The sequence below is a fragment of the Bufo bufo genome, chromosome 5 (genome assembly GCF_905171765.1).
Source record: "Bufo bufo chromosome 5, aBufBuf1.1, whole genome shotgun sequence".
NCBI lineage: Eukaryota > Metazoa > Chordata > Amphibia > Anura > Bufonidae > Bufo > Bufo bufo.
In genome coordinates this window covers 156947792-156963633 of record NC_053393.1, presented here as the reverse complement: position 1 = coordinate 156963633, position 15842 = coordinate 156947792, and the positions used below count along the sequence as shown (strand labels likewise).

Sequence of the window (15842 nt, the reverse complement as noted above, 5' to 3'; positions counted from 1 at the left end):
TGAATGCCGGATCCGTCCTTCCGGTCTGCGTATGCGCAGACCTTTAAAAATGAAAAAAAAAAAAAATGCCGGATCCGTTTTGCCTGATGACACCAGAAAAACGCATCCGGTATTGCAATGCATTTTTCTGACTGATCAGGCATTTTTCTGACTGATCAGGATCCTGATCAGTCGGAAAAATGCCTGATCAGTCAGAAAAAATCACATGCGTTTGCATACAGTTTGCCTGATCAGGCAGGCAGTTCAGGCAACGGAACTGCCTGCCGGAATCAAACAACGCGGTGTGAAAGTACCCTAAAATGGAGGAGCTGGGTGGGGAGGGTGGGATTTCTGAGCTTTCAGGAGGGATTTCATACGTAAATGAAGCAACGCTGTAGTTTACCTCTTAGTAGTCAGACTGGGGTCATGGACACAGCCTTTCATCATAAAAGAGTTCAAAATGTATGGGTGCAAATGAGCGGGGATAATGCAAACTACACTGTTCGACTGTAACTGGTCGCTAGCATTATACGTACAAAGCAAACCTGCCAGAATGCTTCTAGAAAGTATAAAGAAGTCAGAATAAGGGTCCATTCACACGTCCGTAGTGCATTGCGGATCCACAATACACCCGGCCGGCACCCCCATATTATAATGCCTATTCTTGTCCGCAATTGCCGGACCGGATTATCGGCGGCGCGCTCCGGAAATGCGGATGCGGACAGCACACTGTGTGCTGTCCGCATTCATTCTGTCCCCATAGAGAATAAATGGGTCCGCGGCCGTTCCGCAATTTGCAGAACGGATGAGGACCCATTATTACGGATGTGTGAATGGAGCCTAAAGTACAAACATTTTATTCAGACGACTCGCCCGTCTCTGGTTTCGGATGGCAAAGAAGCAATGTTGCAGAAGGGCATGATATACTGTGATACCTCCCTGCACTGCTGGTCTTATCATCACATTGATCACATTATGATGGTCGGTTATACTTACCTCTACAAGCCGGGTAGTTGTAAAAATTAGGAGAACACTGATTACATGTCAGTCCAGAATAGTGAGGGCGGCATTGACATTCTCCATTATAGCCACATGAAGGGTCTGCGGCGCCAATCATATCACAGTCACATTCTAGTGTTAAAAGAAAAATGAGGCTGAATTGGTCAAAGCATGACACCTGAGTTTGCCATTTAAAGGGGTTGTAACATGAATAATATTCAGGCGTTTTCAAACCAGCCCCTGGATCTGAATACTTTTGTCATTGCATTTAAACATTTAGTATAGCAACTGAGTTATTCAATAAAATGCATCTGTATAGCGCCACCTGCTGTTTGTTCTTTGTCTAATTTCTCTGTCCACCTTGTTCAGGTGGAAGCACATGCTCAATTCCAACCTCAACTGTCATAGGAAGACAGCTGCAGCAGAAAGGACCCCCCCTCCTCTGAGCTGCCAGCTTTAAATAAATCTAGCAGAGCAATTGGAATTATTGTGGAGATCCCTGGACCCATGTGAGGTACACGGCTGGTTCTAGCTTTATTAGAAAGGTATTGTCATGTACTATATGATGTCTGAATTTAATTTTTTATTCATTAATCGTGGGATGACTCTTTAAACACAATTCATATGATGGCAATATGTTATCTCTGATTTTCCATATAACTGTAGTTAACCTACAGATACAGAATCTTAACCCTTTAGTGAACAGCCAACCTGCCTGTTTTGGCCCTTACCGAACAAGCACATTTTTTCATTGTCTCCTTTCAAGAGCTACAACTTTTCTATTCTGTCTATGTAGTCGTATGGGGCTTGTTTTTCGCAGGACAAGTTGTAGTTTTTAATGCTGCCATTTTGGTGTAAAAAAATAAAAATCACAGATCAAAAGATACAATACATCCTGCACGATATGATAGTAAATATGCCATTTTGGGGTACACAAAACTTACTGATTAACTTTTATTAACTCTTTCTGGGAGGGGGATAGAAAAAAAGTAGTTTTTACGTTATAAATTTTGAGGCATTCATTCTTCAGCATAAATGACATGATAACTTTATTCTCTGGGTCAGTACGATTACAGCGATACCAAATACATATTTTTTTAACATTTTACTATTTTTGCTCAATAAAAACACATTTTTTTAAGAAGAGAATCTTTTTACATCGCCTCATCCCAAGACCCTTAATTTTTTTATTTTTTATTTCTACAAAGCTGTATAAGGGATACTTTTTAGTTTTCATTGGTATCATTTAGGTGGTGGCCCAGCCTAAGGCCCCTTAGTGACTGTTGTAAAAAGGTGTATAAAGGTGACTTTGACACTGATGGCCTACCCTTAGGATAGGCCATCAATATCAGGGGGAATCCAACTCTCAGTCCCCCACTGATCCGCTGGGGAATGCTGCTTCTCCCTCATTGTTTACCAGGCACAGCTGTGCACATTTGTTAGTGACTGTTCCTGATAGTGCACCTGAATAGGACTACGCTGCAAATGGCTGCAGCGCCAGGCATACCGTACCCACTACAAAATGTATGGGTACCTGTGTGTGGTAAACAATGAAGGGGGCAGTAAACAATAAGAGAAAAAGTTACTAATGAAAATGCGCCATGCTGCACACCACATTTACTTAGAGTCTTAGGCACTTATTGTGCCGTGCTTGGAAAATGGGCATGGCTTAGTGGGAAAGCGAAGAGTTTTTAAGGAAATGAGGCATGGCTTTAGTTTTAGCACTGTGCCAAAACTGCAAATTTATCATACAGCGTGAGCTACCAGGAAAAATTTGGCACATCTTTAGGGTCCATTCACACGTCCGTATGTGTTTGCGGATCTGCAAATTGTGGATGCGTAAAACACAAACACCGGCAATGTGTGTTCCGCATTTTGCAATTGCAGACAAGAATAGGACATGTTCTATTTTTTGGGCGGAACCAGAAGTGTGGATCTGCAAATGCGGATGCGGACAACACATTCCGGCCCTATTGAAAATGAATGGGTGCACACCTGTTCCGCAAAATTGCGGAACGGATGCGGACCCATTTTGCGGACGTGTGAATGGACCCTTAGACTGCCTTTCCCTGTTTATGCTGTCTAGACAGTAGTAGTAAGTCTTCACCTACAGTGAATATAAAAAGTCTACACACCCCTGTTAAAATGTCAGGTTTCTGTGCTGTGAAAAAATGAGACAAAGATAAATCATTTCAGAACTTTTTCCACCTTCAAAGTGACCTATAAACTGTACAACTCAATTGAAAAACAATCTGAAATCTTTTAGGTAGAGGGAAGAAAACAAAACAAAAAAAATTATGTGGTTGCATAAGTGTGCACACCCTCTTATAACACCCTAAGCAATCACATTCAAAATCATGTTAAATAGGAGTCAGCATACACCTGCCATCATTTAAAGTGCCTCTGATTAACCCCAAATAAAGTTCAGCTGCTCTAGTTGGTTTTACCTGAAATTTTCTTAGGCCTCATGCACACGGCCGTGCCGTTTTTTGCGGTCCGCAAACCGCGGATCCGCAAAAAACAGAAGCCGCCCGTGTTGCCTTCCGCAATTTGCGGAACGGAACGGGCGCCGGCAATATAAATGCCTATTCTTGTCCGCAAAGCGTGGACAAGAATAGGACATGTTATATTTTTTAAGCGGGGCCGCGGAACGGAGCCACGGATGCGGACAGCACACGGAGTGCTGTCCGCATTTTTTGCGGCCCCATTGAAGCGAATGGGTCCGCATCCGAGCCGCCAAAACGGCGACTCGGATGCAGACCCAAACAACGGTCATGTGCATGAGGCCTTAGTCGCATCCCACAGCAAAAGCCATGGTCCACAGAGAGCTTCCAAAGCATCAGAGGGATCTCATTGTTAAAAGGTATCAGTCATGAGAAGAGTACAAAAGAATTTCCAAGGCATTAGATATACCATGGAACACAGTGAAGACAGTCATCATCAAGTGGAGAAAATATGGCACAACAGTGACATTACCAAGAACTAGACATCCCTCCAAAATTGATGAAAAGAAGAGAAGAAAACTGGTCTGGGAGGCTACCAAGAGGCCTACAGCAACATTAAAGGAGCTACACGAATATCTGGCAAGTACTGGCTGTGTGGTACATGTGACAAATATTTCCCGTATTCTTCATATGTCTGGGCTATGGGGTAGAGTGGCAAGACGAAAGCCTTTTCTTACGAAGAAAAACATCCAAGTCAGGTTACATTTTGCAAAAACACATCTGAAGTCTCCCAAAAGCATGTGGGAAAAGGTGTTATGGTCTGATGAAACCAAGGTTGAACTTTTTGGCCATAATTCCAAAAGATATGTTTGGTGCAAAAACAACACTGCACATCACCGAAAGTACACCATACCCACAGTGAAGCATGGTGGTGGCAGCATCATGCTTTGGGGCTGTTTTTCTTCAGCTGGAACTGGGGCCTTAGTTAAGCTAGAGGGAATTATGAACAGTTACAAATACCAGTCAATATTGGCACAAAACCTTCAGGCTTCTGCTAAAAAGCTGAACATGAAGAGGAACTTCATCTTTCAGCATGACAACGACCCAAAACATACATCCAAATCAACCAAGGAATGGCTTCACCAGAAGAAGATTAAAGTTTTGGAATGGCCCAGCCAGAGCCCAGACCTGAATCCGAATGAAAATCTGTGGGGTGTTCTGAAAAGGGCTGTGCACAGGAGATGCCCTCGCAATCTGACAGATTTTGAATGTTTTTGCAAAGAAGAGTGGGCAAATCTTGCCAAGTCAAAATGCGCCATGCTAATAGACTCCTACCCAAAAAGACTGAGTGCTGTAATAAAATCAAAAGGTGCTTCAACAAAGTATTAGTTTAAGGGTGTGCGCACTTATATAACCATATTATTGTATTTTTATTTTTTTTTCTTCCCTCTACCTAAAAGATTTCAGTTTGTTTTTCAATTGAGTTGTACAGTTTATAGGTCACATTAAAGGTGGGAAAAGTTCTGAAATGATTTATCTTTGTCTCATTTTTTTACATCACAGAAACCTGACATTTTAACAGGGGTGTGTAGACTTTTTATATCCACTGTATATGCATGCTTGTTCTTGATGAAATAGCTATTATGAAACTAACCTTTACAGCTTGGAAATGAATGGTAGCCGGGCCGACACTGGTCACATTGTGTCCCCGCCACTCGAAGCTTGCACAGGCACTTTCCTGTGGGACTGCATATCTCGGGGAGCACGCCAGCAGGATTGCAATCACACCCTAAACAATGAAAGGAAACGGCCTTATACACTGAATAAACCATAAATTATATTCTGTGACACTGACAGGAAATTAAATATAATATCAACAAAAAAGGAATTCAACATGAAACTATGCCCATTCTATAACAAATAAATCCATCACTGTGGAGCTGGAAAATCTGCCAGTCATATAATACATCACTGACTGAAGCAATAGAGAATATCTGTTTACCTGTAAGAATGAACTGATATTTTTTCTTACTTTAAACTATTTTTAAGTTCATTTATGAGGCTAGAAAACCATAAAAAATCTGCAGAGGGATTCACACCCAGAAATAGGCCCCAGTGCAGGATCATAAAAGGGAAGTTAAATAACCTTTGGACAATACGGCAGTATATCAGGATTCTATGGTGCTGTCGGCGTTCACAAGAAGCAGCTGCCTGACTCATACCTTGGACCCAGTTTATCAGCGCTTGAAATAAAAAGTCAGCTTTTTATACTGTGTGGTGAGGTTTTCATTAATGGAAAATCCTTTTAATGTAAGGCACACGTGGGATGAACTTGTTTTTCAAGGATTTTATCTTGAACTAATTTAATTTTTAATATATTATATGAATTTAAGGGGTTTTACAAGATTACCATGGTTTATAACAGATAGGATCATGTAGTTGCTTACCTAATATACATCTACTCCATGTTTTTTTTCAGTTTGGACTCTCCTGACCTGTTTTCACCATGTGAACCAATCCCTCTGGTTTCTTTCCATCCTGTATTTAGCACTTCCTGTTCCTGTATCCAACCAAACCCATGATGCACTTCTCCTTTCTCTGCCACAGCTTCAGCTCCGCCCCTAACAATGACCAGCTGGTTCATAGCTCCTCCCACCCAGCTAGTTACACAAACACTCCCCTATCACTGCCCCTGTATAACATCACAGGAAATAAGAAAGAGCGGCATGGACATGGTCATGTGACCACAGGATTATTTTAGGGCAATTGTTGAGGCAAACCAAAACATCCACACAAGCATTTTACAGCTCTGTTCACTGGACGCCATATTGTATTGCTGCTAGGGGAGAATGATTCTGTAATGAAACCCAATTTAGACCCTGACACATCAGTAGAATGAATGGTAATGGCTCTGTAGTATGGAGCTCCAGGGACCCCATGCCATACTGTGTACAGCCTCTCGCCTAATCATTTACTTAGGTAACTGCACCCTGTCCAGTTTCCTATAGCTGAAGCTCATGTACCATATATATGCTGTTTGCCAGCATAACGTCACAATTCTAGGCAACTAAATGTAGGTGATCGGCTCTGTCAGATGCCTTTCTCACCTTTTCAGTGCATCCCCTGCATGCACAATCCGCCATCTCATACTTATACTCTGCCCTGACCACAACACTTGAGCAGCTCCTATAGTAGAGACTGAATAGAGGTGAACCTGCTGGGCTAAATCGATGGCAAGCTGTTGCATTGACTACTGCTAGGCCCCTTTCACACGGGGGAGTATTCCGTGCGGATGCGATGCGTGAGTTGAACGCATTGCACCCGCATTGAATACTGACCCATTCATTTCTATGGGGCTGTGCACAAGAGCAGTGATTTTCACGCATCACTTGTGCGTTGCGTGAAAATCGCAGCATGCTCCTCTTTGTGCGTTTTTCACGCAACACAGGCCCCATAGAAGTGAATGGGGTTGCGTGAAAATCGCAAGCATCCGCAAGCAAGTGCGGATGCGGTGCGATTTTCACGCACGGTTGCTAGGAGACGATCGGGATGGAGACCCGATCATTATTTTTTCCCTTTATAACATGGTTATAAGGGAAAATAATAGCATTCTGAATACAGAATGCATAGTAAAATAGCGCTGGATGGGTTAAAAAAGTAAAAAATAAAATTTAACTCACCTTAGTCCACTTGATCGCGCTGCTCGGCATCTCCTTCTGTCTCCTTCTTTGCTGATTGTAGGAACAGGACCTGTGGTGACGTCACTCCGGTCATCACATGATCCATCACATGATCTTTTACCATGGTGATGGATCATGTGATGGACCACGTGACGACCGGAGTGACGTCACCACAGGTCCTGTTCCTACAATCAGCAAAGAAGGAGACAGAAGGAGATGCCGGCAGCGCGATCAAGTGGACTAAGGTGAGTTAAATTTTATTTTTATTTTTTTAACCCCTCCAGCGCTATTTTACTATGCATTCTGTATTCAGAATGCTATTATTTTCCCTTATAACCATGTTATAAGGGAAAATAATACAATCTACAGAACACCGATCCCAAGCCCGAACTTCTGTGAAGAAGTTCGGGTTTGGGTACCAAACATGCACGATTTTTCTCACGCAAGTGCAAAACGCATTACAATGTTTTGCACTCGTGCGGAAAAAATCGCACGTGTTCCCGCAACGCACCTGCACCTTTTCCCACAACGCCTGTCTGAAAGAGGCCTTAGACTTACTTTGACAGAATGGATATAGGAAGTATCCAGGGGCACAAGTATCACAAGCCATTCCCCGGTATCCTGCACGGCAGGGACACTGTCCTGTCAGTGTGTCACAATTATTACTGAGTGCTCCAGCGCCTGTACAACGGCAACCTGTCAAAAAGAAGATAGACATGGTAAAACATCTATCCCTCATCCATATGCCCTGTCAGGGCAAACTGACATCAAAGTGAGGGCTGCCCCTGCTTGATATGCTGCCCCCTACATTGATATTTCATGTCCTTTTTTCTAGTTTGAAAACCTCTAAATTGTATTATTTGGCAGGATACTTCTTTATTTTCTGATGGGTAGATGCAGACTTATAGCCAAATGAGCATCTCGACATGACAGTATTAAAATGAAGGAGATTTGTTTAAAGACCAGGCACATTATTGTAAAGAAGTTTTCAGTTACTGTCTAGTGGAAAATGCACAAAAAATGCACATGGGTGAAAAGGTACGAGCTGGTACCAATCTACTTATCTTCTAGCTAGGGGCACAATATAGCAAAAGGCCTGAAGCGCTATGGGTAGTAAGCTGCTGCCTCGCTGTCCAGCTGGAGAGGAGGTCTGGAGTGCAAAGTCGTCATGGAGAACCCAAAAATAGACTGATTCCAGCAATGTGTTTCAGGACTGTACCAGTCCCTTCCTCAGGCAATACATGGTGTAGCGTATTGCCTGAGAAAAATACTGGTACAGTCCTGAAACGCGCTGTTTTTATACACTGACAAATGGATTAAACCTGCCATCAAAGTCCTGAAACGCGCTGTTTTTATAAAACTGACAATAAATGGATTAAACCTGCCATCAACAAAGTATCTGGACTCCATTGGGATGTAAAGAGAGCTGGCAATTGGGGGGGGGGGGGGGGGCAAACAGGGCAATTTCCCAGGGCCCCCAACTGTAAAAAAGCACCCTGCTCAGCTGGTCCACAACCACTGAAACAACAGCAGTGACTACAGACCAGAATGCACCGCAGGAGCTGAAGGATCTGTGATAACATCACAGTCATGTGTGGTCAGTGCTACACCAAAGGAGAAAACATCACTGGAAGTAAGAAGTAGTTAGTGCTAAATTTTCCTGGAAGGGGGGGGGGGGGGGGTGGGTTGAGAATTTGGCACGGGAAGGAGGGTCACCATTCAATTTTCACCTCAGGCAGCAGAAAAGCTAGAATCAGCCCTGTCTGCAGCGTCAACAAGGTAGAGGAGGAGGAGGGGGAAGAGCGATTCCCCTCCCTCTCCTCTGTGGTACTAAGCGCTAAGCTGATAGGTGGAGCTACAGTGAGCGATAACTGCTGCTCCACCAATCAGCTTTAGGCAGTGACAGACACTGGCACCGCCAAGGAGAAAGTAGGAGCCGCTGTGTGACATGACACACTGTCACTGAGATGCCATCAGTGAGCAGACAGCTGTATGGACTGCTGAAAGCGGTGCCTAATTTATTAAGAGGTCTACCCTCTTAATAAACTAGGTTCACCTAACTCCAGTGGGCCTCTTAGTAACACTGGTGTAGGAAACTTTTTTTTTTTTTTGCAGCCTGGCTTTCAGTGTGCATGAATATGGGGAAGTTATATGGGGGAGTGAGGGATAGCTGACGGTCTAGGGAGCGTTTTCTGTTAACTAGCTAAATTGTGTGGACATCAGTAAGGGTGGGGGGGGGCACTAAAGTGCCTAGGTCAGCATGAACCCTGGCGTGGAGGCTGGAGGTGTTATACCATATACTGGGTGGGGCTGGGGGTGTATTACTACATACTGTATGGGGCTGGGGGTGCTATCCTATATACAGTTTGGGGCTGGGAGGGGGTTATACTATATACTATTTCTTTAATGAAATTAAAACTATTATACGTGGTTATATTTGTTTTAATATACTAAATTGACTGAATATGACTGTTGGTACAATACTTCAGAATTTGGGGCCCACTTTTAATTTTGCAAGGGCCACATTTTGTCTAAAACAGGCACTGGATGGCAATGCCGATATCAGTCCATTTTGGGGTCTTCCTTTCTAATTATTATACTGAAAAGTCTGCAATCATTGCTGGCAGGGCACAACAACGTAACATAGTCATGGCAATATTTAAAGTGTATCTCTAATTATATCATTTGTAAAGAAAGCAGCAGAATATGATCCATTAGTAACAGTAACATAGCTTATAAGGCTGAAAAAAGACACCTGTCCATCCAGTTCAGCCTGCTATCCTGCAAGTTAGAATATCTTATCTGCCTTTATAGCTCAGTTCTGCTTCTTTACTAAGGAATACAAGCCCCTCTGTTCCCCGCACATGTACTGTACAACAATAGTGCTCTTACTGTATCTGTATGCACTTTTTTTATGGCCCCTATTGAGATGAATAGGAGTCGCATACAAATGCATGTGGGTTAAACATGCAGAGAATGAATGGTAAGAGCTCCCTTCTAAATAAACAGCTAAGGGTGGGTTCACACTAGCGTTAGGGATTCCGTTATGGCTTTTCGTTATAACATGCTTATAACGGAAAATAACGGAATCCATAAGACGGAAGGACTGATCCGTTCTTCTGCCTATAGACCTGTATTATGACCGAATGCATAACGGAAGCCTTTAAAAGGCATTCCGTTTGTTTTCCGTCCTAATAGAAGTCTGTGGGAATCAAAACGGATCCGTCTGGGTCCCGTTATGCAAGATGGAAAACAAAGTCCCGTCGACAGGACTTTGCTTTCCGTCTTGCATAACGGGACCCAGACGGATCCATTATGCTTTCCCATTGACTTCTATTAGGACGGAAAGCAAACGGAATGCCTTTGTCTGGGTATTCCGTTATTTTCTGTTATAACCACAGAAAGCCATAACGGAATCCCTAACGCTAGTGTGAACCCACCCTAAGCTGTCATTTTTCCACGGAGAACCAAAGGCTTAAAGGAGTTCTCCAGGCTACAGATATTCTCAGGATTGGTCATCAATACCAGATCAATGGGGGTCCGACACCCAATATTCCCACCGATCAGCTGTTCTCCAGAGACTATACAGTGTATGGTGCAGGAGACAGTTAGCGCCGTATACTGTGTGGTGGCTGTGCCGGTGTACTGCAGCTTAGCTCCCATTCAAGTGAGTGGGTTGAGTTCCAGTATGCTGCTACTGAAAACCACATAGTGTTCCAAAGTATCTGCTTCATCCCTGTACACTGTTAGTATCCGGCACCGCGGTAACCCCAAATCAGCTGATCGGTGGGGGTACTAGGTATTAGACATTAATATCTGTAGCCTGGAGAACTCCATTAAGAAGTTGTCTGGAAAGAGGAGACACATTCAGGGCCGGTTTTACAGAAAATAGGGACCATGACAACAATAAAGATTTTTCAGCACAAGCAAAACTGCCACGATAATAATGTCATATACAGCCCACATAATATCACTATATATGTATTATCCAAATAATTCTCCCTACATAATACCGCTAAAAGGTTCCCACAAGATGCTGCAGTTCAATTTCTGAATACTTCTACCATATAAATGCCTGCTAAATAGTTCTGGGTGGTTTAAGTTTGTTACTTTGTTGGGAATATGGGGGCAATAGGCAATGGCTTACTTTGCACACCCTGATTTGCGAGTACACTATAGATTTGTGGCATACTGTATATCTGCAGCATGAGATAAATATACGGTAAATGATTGTGGCAGTTCTGTGTGTATGGAATCACACCGCTGGCGTATGGTGAGGATGCTGACTTCATGGTGCTGTGATAAATGTGTTTTCCTGTAACTACAAACTATAGTTTTACAGATAATGGTAATATCTTGCCTTGTATGCTTCCAGCAGTCGGTTCCACAGGAATTGATGATGTAGGAACAGGATAAAAAGGAATTCCTGAAAATAACAAATATATTATAGAATTCCCATATTTAGCTGAGGACAGTAGTTCTGAAAGAGAAAAGTGCCAACGTACATTCCCAAAAACATTTCTGTGCTGATGTTTCCATCTTTTTTATTCCATGCAGTGCAAAAGAAATCCCTTGGGATCATCAATTTGCACTGTTATGATAAATGCCTAATCAGGGGAGGTCTTACCTACAAGACACCTAATGCTCTTGAAAACAGCCCTTAGGCAAGAAAACAGCAACATACAGTCAGGTCCATAAATATTGGGACATCGACACAATTGTAACATTTTTGGCTCTATACACTACCACAATGGATTTAAAATGAAACAAACAAGATGTGCTTTAACTGCAGAACATCAGCTTTAATTTGAGGGTATTTACATCCAAATCAGGTGAACGGTTTAGGAATTAAAACAGTTTGCATATGTGCCTACCACTTGTTAAGGGACCAAAAGTAATGGGACAATTGGCTTCTCAGCTGTTCCATGGCCAGATGTGTGTTATTCCCTCATTATCCCAATTACAATGAGCAGATAAAGTCCAGAGTTCATTTCAAGTGTGCTATTTGCCAATATTTTGACATCTACTGTGAGAAGGGAGATAGGCCTATACGAATCTACTTTAGTAGGGTCTTTGCCGGGTTTTGGAAGAACTACAACTATAGCCTCTCTCGTGGAACTCGGCAACACTCCAGTCTTATACAGTCCTGGAACGCAGATAGAAGGTGCGGGAGAAGGACCTCCTGATGTTTCTTGTAAAACTCTCCTAGTAACCCATCTCCCCCTGGCGCCTTATCATTGGGTATAGACCTCACCGCCAATTCCAATTCCTCTAGCTGAAGGTCACCGTCTAGCATCTTCCTGTGGTCATCTGTCAAATATGGCATTTGGATGGCCTGCAGATAGTTATCCCTCTCTCCCGCCATAACCTGGAACCTGGACCTGTATACCTCAGCAAAGTGGGCATGAAACACACCCAGTACCTTCTCATCACCCCCCATAGTCCCCTGTGTATCCGTGATAGCAGGGATACATGAGGGGCCCTCCTGCCCCCTAATGACTGTGGCTAAAAGGTGACCAACCTTTTCTCCCTCCATATAATATTTCTGCTGCGTAAAGAACTGTTTCTCTCCCGCCCTATGAGTTTGGTGCTCTTTTAATAATTCCTGCGCTTCTAACCAGCTCGCAGCATTTGCCTCCGTTGGATTAGCTATATATATGGCCTCCGTAGCTTGGACTCTATTAGAGAGCTCAATATGAAATGACCTGCTATTAGTTTTGTGGGCACTAATCAGTTTAATATAAATGCCCCTTGTGTAGGCTTTCATGGTTTCCCAGACAGTACTGGGGCTGGCTGAGCCAGAATTAATGTTAAAGAATTCCTTCAAAGCGGAAGAGACAGTATCTCCTGTGTCTACAAGCTGTAACCAGAATGGATCAAGTGTGCTATTTGCATTTGGAATCTGTCACTATCAGTGAAGGAAGCCATCATTAGGCTGAAAAAAACAAAACAAACCCATCAGAGACATAACAAAAACATTAGGCATGGCCAATCAACTGTTTGGAACATTCTTAAAAAGAAGGAATGCACCGGTGAGCTCAGCAACACCAAAAGACCCGGAAGACCACGGAAAACAACTGGGGTGGATGACCGAACATTTTTTTCCCTGCTGAAGAAAACACCCTTTACAACAGTTGGCCAGATCAAGAACACTCTCCAGGAGGTTAGGTGTATGTGTGTTAAAGCCAACAATCAAGAGAAGACTTCAACAGAGTGAATACAGAGGGTTCACCACAAGATGTAAACCATTGGTGAGCCTCAAAAACAGGAAGGCCAGATTAGAGTTTGCCAAACGACATCTAAAAAAGCCTTCACAGTTCTGGAACAACATCCTATGGACAGATGAGACCAAGATCAACTTGTACCAGAGTAATGGGAAGAGAAGAGTATGGAGAAGGAAAGGAACTGCTCATGATCCTAAGCATACCACCTCATCAGTGAAGCATGGTGGTGGTATTGTCATGGCATGGGCATGTATGGCCGACTGGTTCTCTTGTATTTATTGATGATGTGACTGCTGACAAAAGCAGCAGGATAATTTCTGAAGTGTTTCAGGCAATATTATCTGCTCATATTCAGCCAAATGCTTCAGAACTCATTGGACGGCGCTTCACAATGCAGATGGACCCAAAGCATACTGCAAAAGCAACCAAAGCATTTTTTTAAGGGAAAGAAGTGGAATGTTATGCAATGATCAAGTCATTCACCTTACCTGAATCCGATTGAGCATGCATTTCACTTGCTGAAGACAAAACTGAAGGGAAAATGCCCCAAGAACAAGCAGGAACTGAAGACAGTTACAGTAGAGGCTTGGCAAAGCATCACGAAGGATGAAACCTAGCATCTAGTGATGTCTATGCATTCCAGACTTAAAGGGAACCTGTCACCAGTTTTATGGTGTCCTAACTAAGGGCAACATAAATAAGTGACTGATTCTTTTAGCAAAATGCTGGTTCACTTTCTTTAATTGACCCAGTCAATCTGCCAACATCTTGTATTGAAAAGCTCCAGCTGATAATGATGAGTCCTGAATATTCATGAGCTCCTGACTCTCCCCGCCCACCTGCTGCTGAATGACAGTTATTTTCCATATGAATCAGCAGCAGGTGGGCAGGGGAGTGGCTATAGCTCTGAATTAAATATACGCTGGACTCAATGACATCACGCTGGACTCAAATCAGCTCATTTGCATGCGGCATCTTTGTGTGTATATTATGAGGTAACCATCTGTCACACCAGTAAGTGAATACATCTAAGGTACTTTTTAGTAGTTAATGATTGTATATAATTAGTTAGATTATAATCAAATATCCACATGACAGGTTCCCTTTAAGGATGTAATTGACTGCAAAGGATTTGCAACCCAGTATTTAAAAGTGAAAGTTTTATGATTATTATTCTGTCCCATTACTTTTGGTTCCTTAACAAGTGGGAGGCACATATGCAAACTATTGTAATTCCTACACCGTTCACCTGATTGGATGTAAATACCCTCAAATTAAAGCTGACAGTCTGCAGTTAAAGCACATCTTGTTTGTTTCATTTCAAATCCATTGTGGTGGTGTATAGAGCCAAAAATGTTAGAATTGTGTCGATATTTATGGACCTGACTGTAGATTTTAATGGAAAGTTACATCTGTTTCACACTGGCGTTTTGGCTTTTCGTTTGTGAGATCTGTTCAGGGCTCTCACAAGCGGTCCAAAACGGATCAGTTTTGCCCTAATGCATTCTGAATGGAAAAGGATCCGCTCTGAATGCATCAGTTTTCCTCCGATCAATCTCTATTCCGCTCTGGAAGCGGACACCAAAACGCTGCTTGCAGCGTTTCGCTGTCCACTTGACGAAGCTGAGTCAAACTGATCCGTCCTGACACACAATGTAAGTCAATGGGGATGGACACAATCTGGCACAATAGAAAATTGATCCGTCTTCCATTGACTTTCAATGGAGTTCATGACGGATCCGTCTTGGCTATGTTACAGATAATACAAACGGATCCGTTCATGACGGATGCATGCGGTTGTATTATTGTAACGGATCAGTTTTTGCAGATTCATGACGGATCCCAAAAACGCGAGTGTGAAAGTAGCCTTATCTGGTAAAAGGCAGGCAAATTTCTCTGAAGAAGAGGGGGGAACTAGTTAGTAAAATCTCCGTTGTGAATTACGGCAGGCTGTTCTGGCAGAGAACAGCCTGACAGAATTCTTCGAACAGAATGCCCGCCGACCCTATTAAGTTTAATAGGGTCCGGCGGAGATCGGTACACTGTTCCGGAAGACAAGCGGTCAGACATACACCGCTGCATGCTACTGGAGGTGTGAAACCCTGGCAAGCTGTTTCGGCAAACAGACGGAAAATCACCCTGACACAAACTGCAGCATTCAGTGGTTTGTGTCTGGCCGACTTAATGGAGCCGGCAGGCATTCGATTTGTATCCGGCAGCGTCTCTGCTGGAACAGCCCCACCGGAATTCACAACGGTGATGGAAAAGTAGCCTTAGGGTACTTTCACACTTGCGGCAGGATGGATCCGACAGGCTGTTCACCCTGTCGGATCCGTGTTTCCGCTATTTCGCTGTGCCGCCGCTCCGTCCCCATTGACTATAATGGGGTTGCGGCGGAGCTCCGGCGCAGCACGGCAGTTCGCGGTGAGAGGCCGCCGGACTAAAATGACTAAAAAGTCGGACATGCAGGACTTTTAGTCCGGCGGCCTTTTCGCCGTGCACTGCCGTGCTGCGCC

The 15842-nt window shown here is 43.4% G+C and overlaps 1 protein-coding gene across 1 annotated transcript in view; it reads right to left on the bottom strand.

Annotated features, from left to right (window-relative positions):
• Window positions 1-15842, bottom strand: part of LAMA3 (laminin subunit alpha 3) — a 248482-nt gene that overhangs the window by 157851 nt on the left and 74789 nt on the right. The window contains exons 11-14 of the mRNA XM_040434293.1: window positions 11463-11528; window positions 7661-7798; window positions 5077-5211; window positions 976-1110 (exon numbers count right to left, since the gene is read on the bottom strand). Of these exons, the coding sequence (XP_040290227.1) occupies window positions 976-1110; window positions 5077-5211; window positions 7661-7798; window positions 11463-11528 (474 nt within the window). The remainder of the gene's footprint in view (window positions 1-975; window positions 1111-5076; window positions 5212-7660; window positions 7799-11462; window positions 11529-15842) is intronic.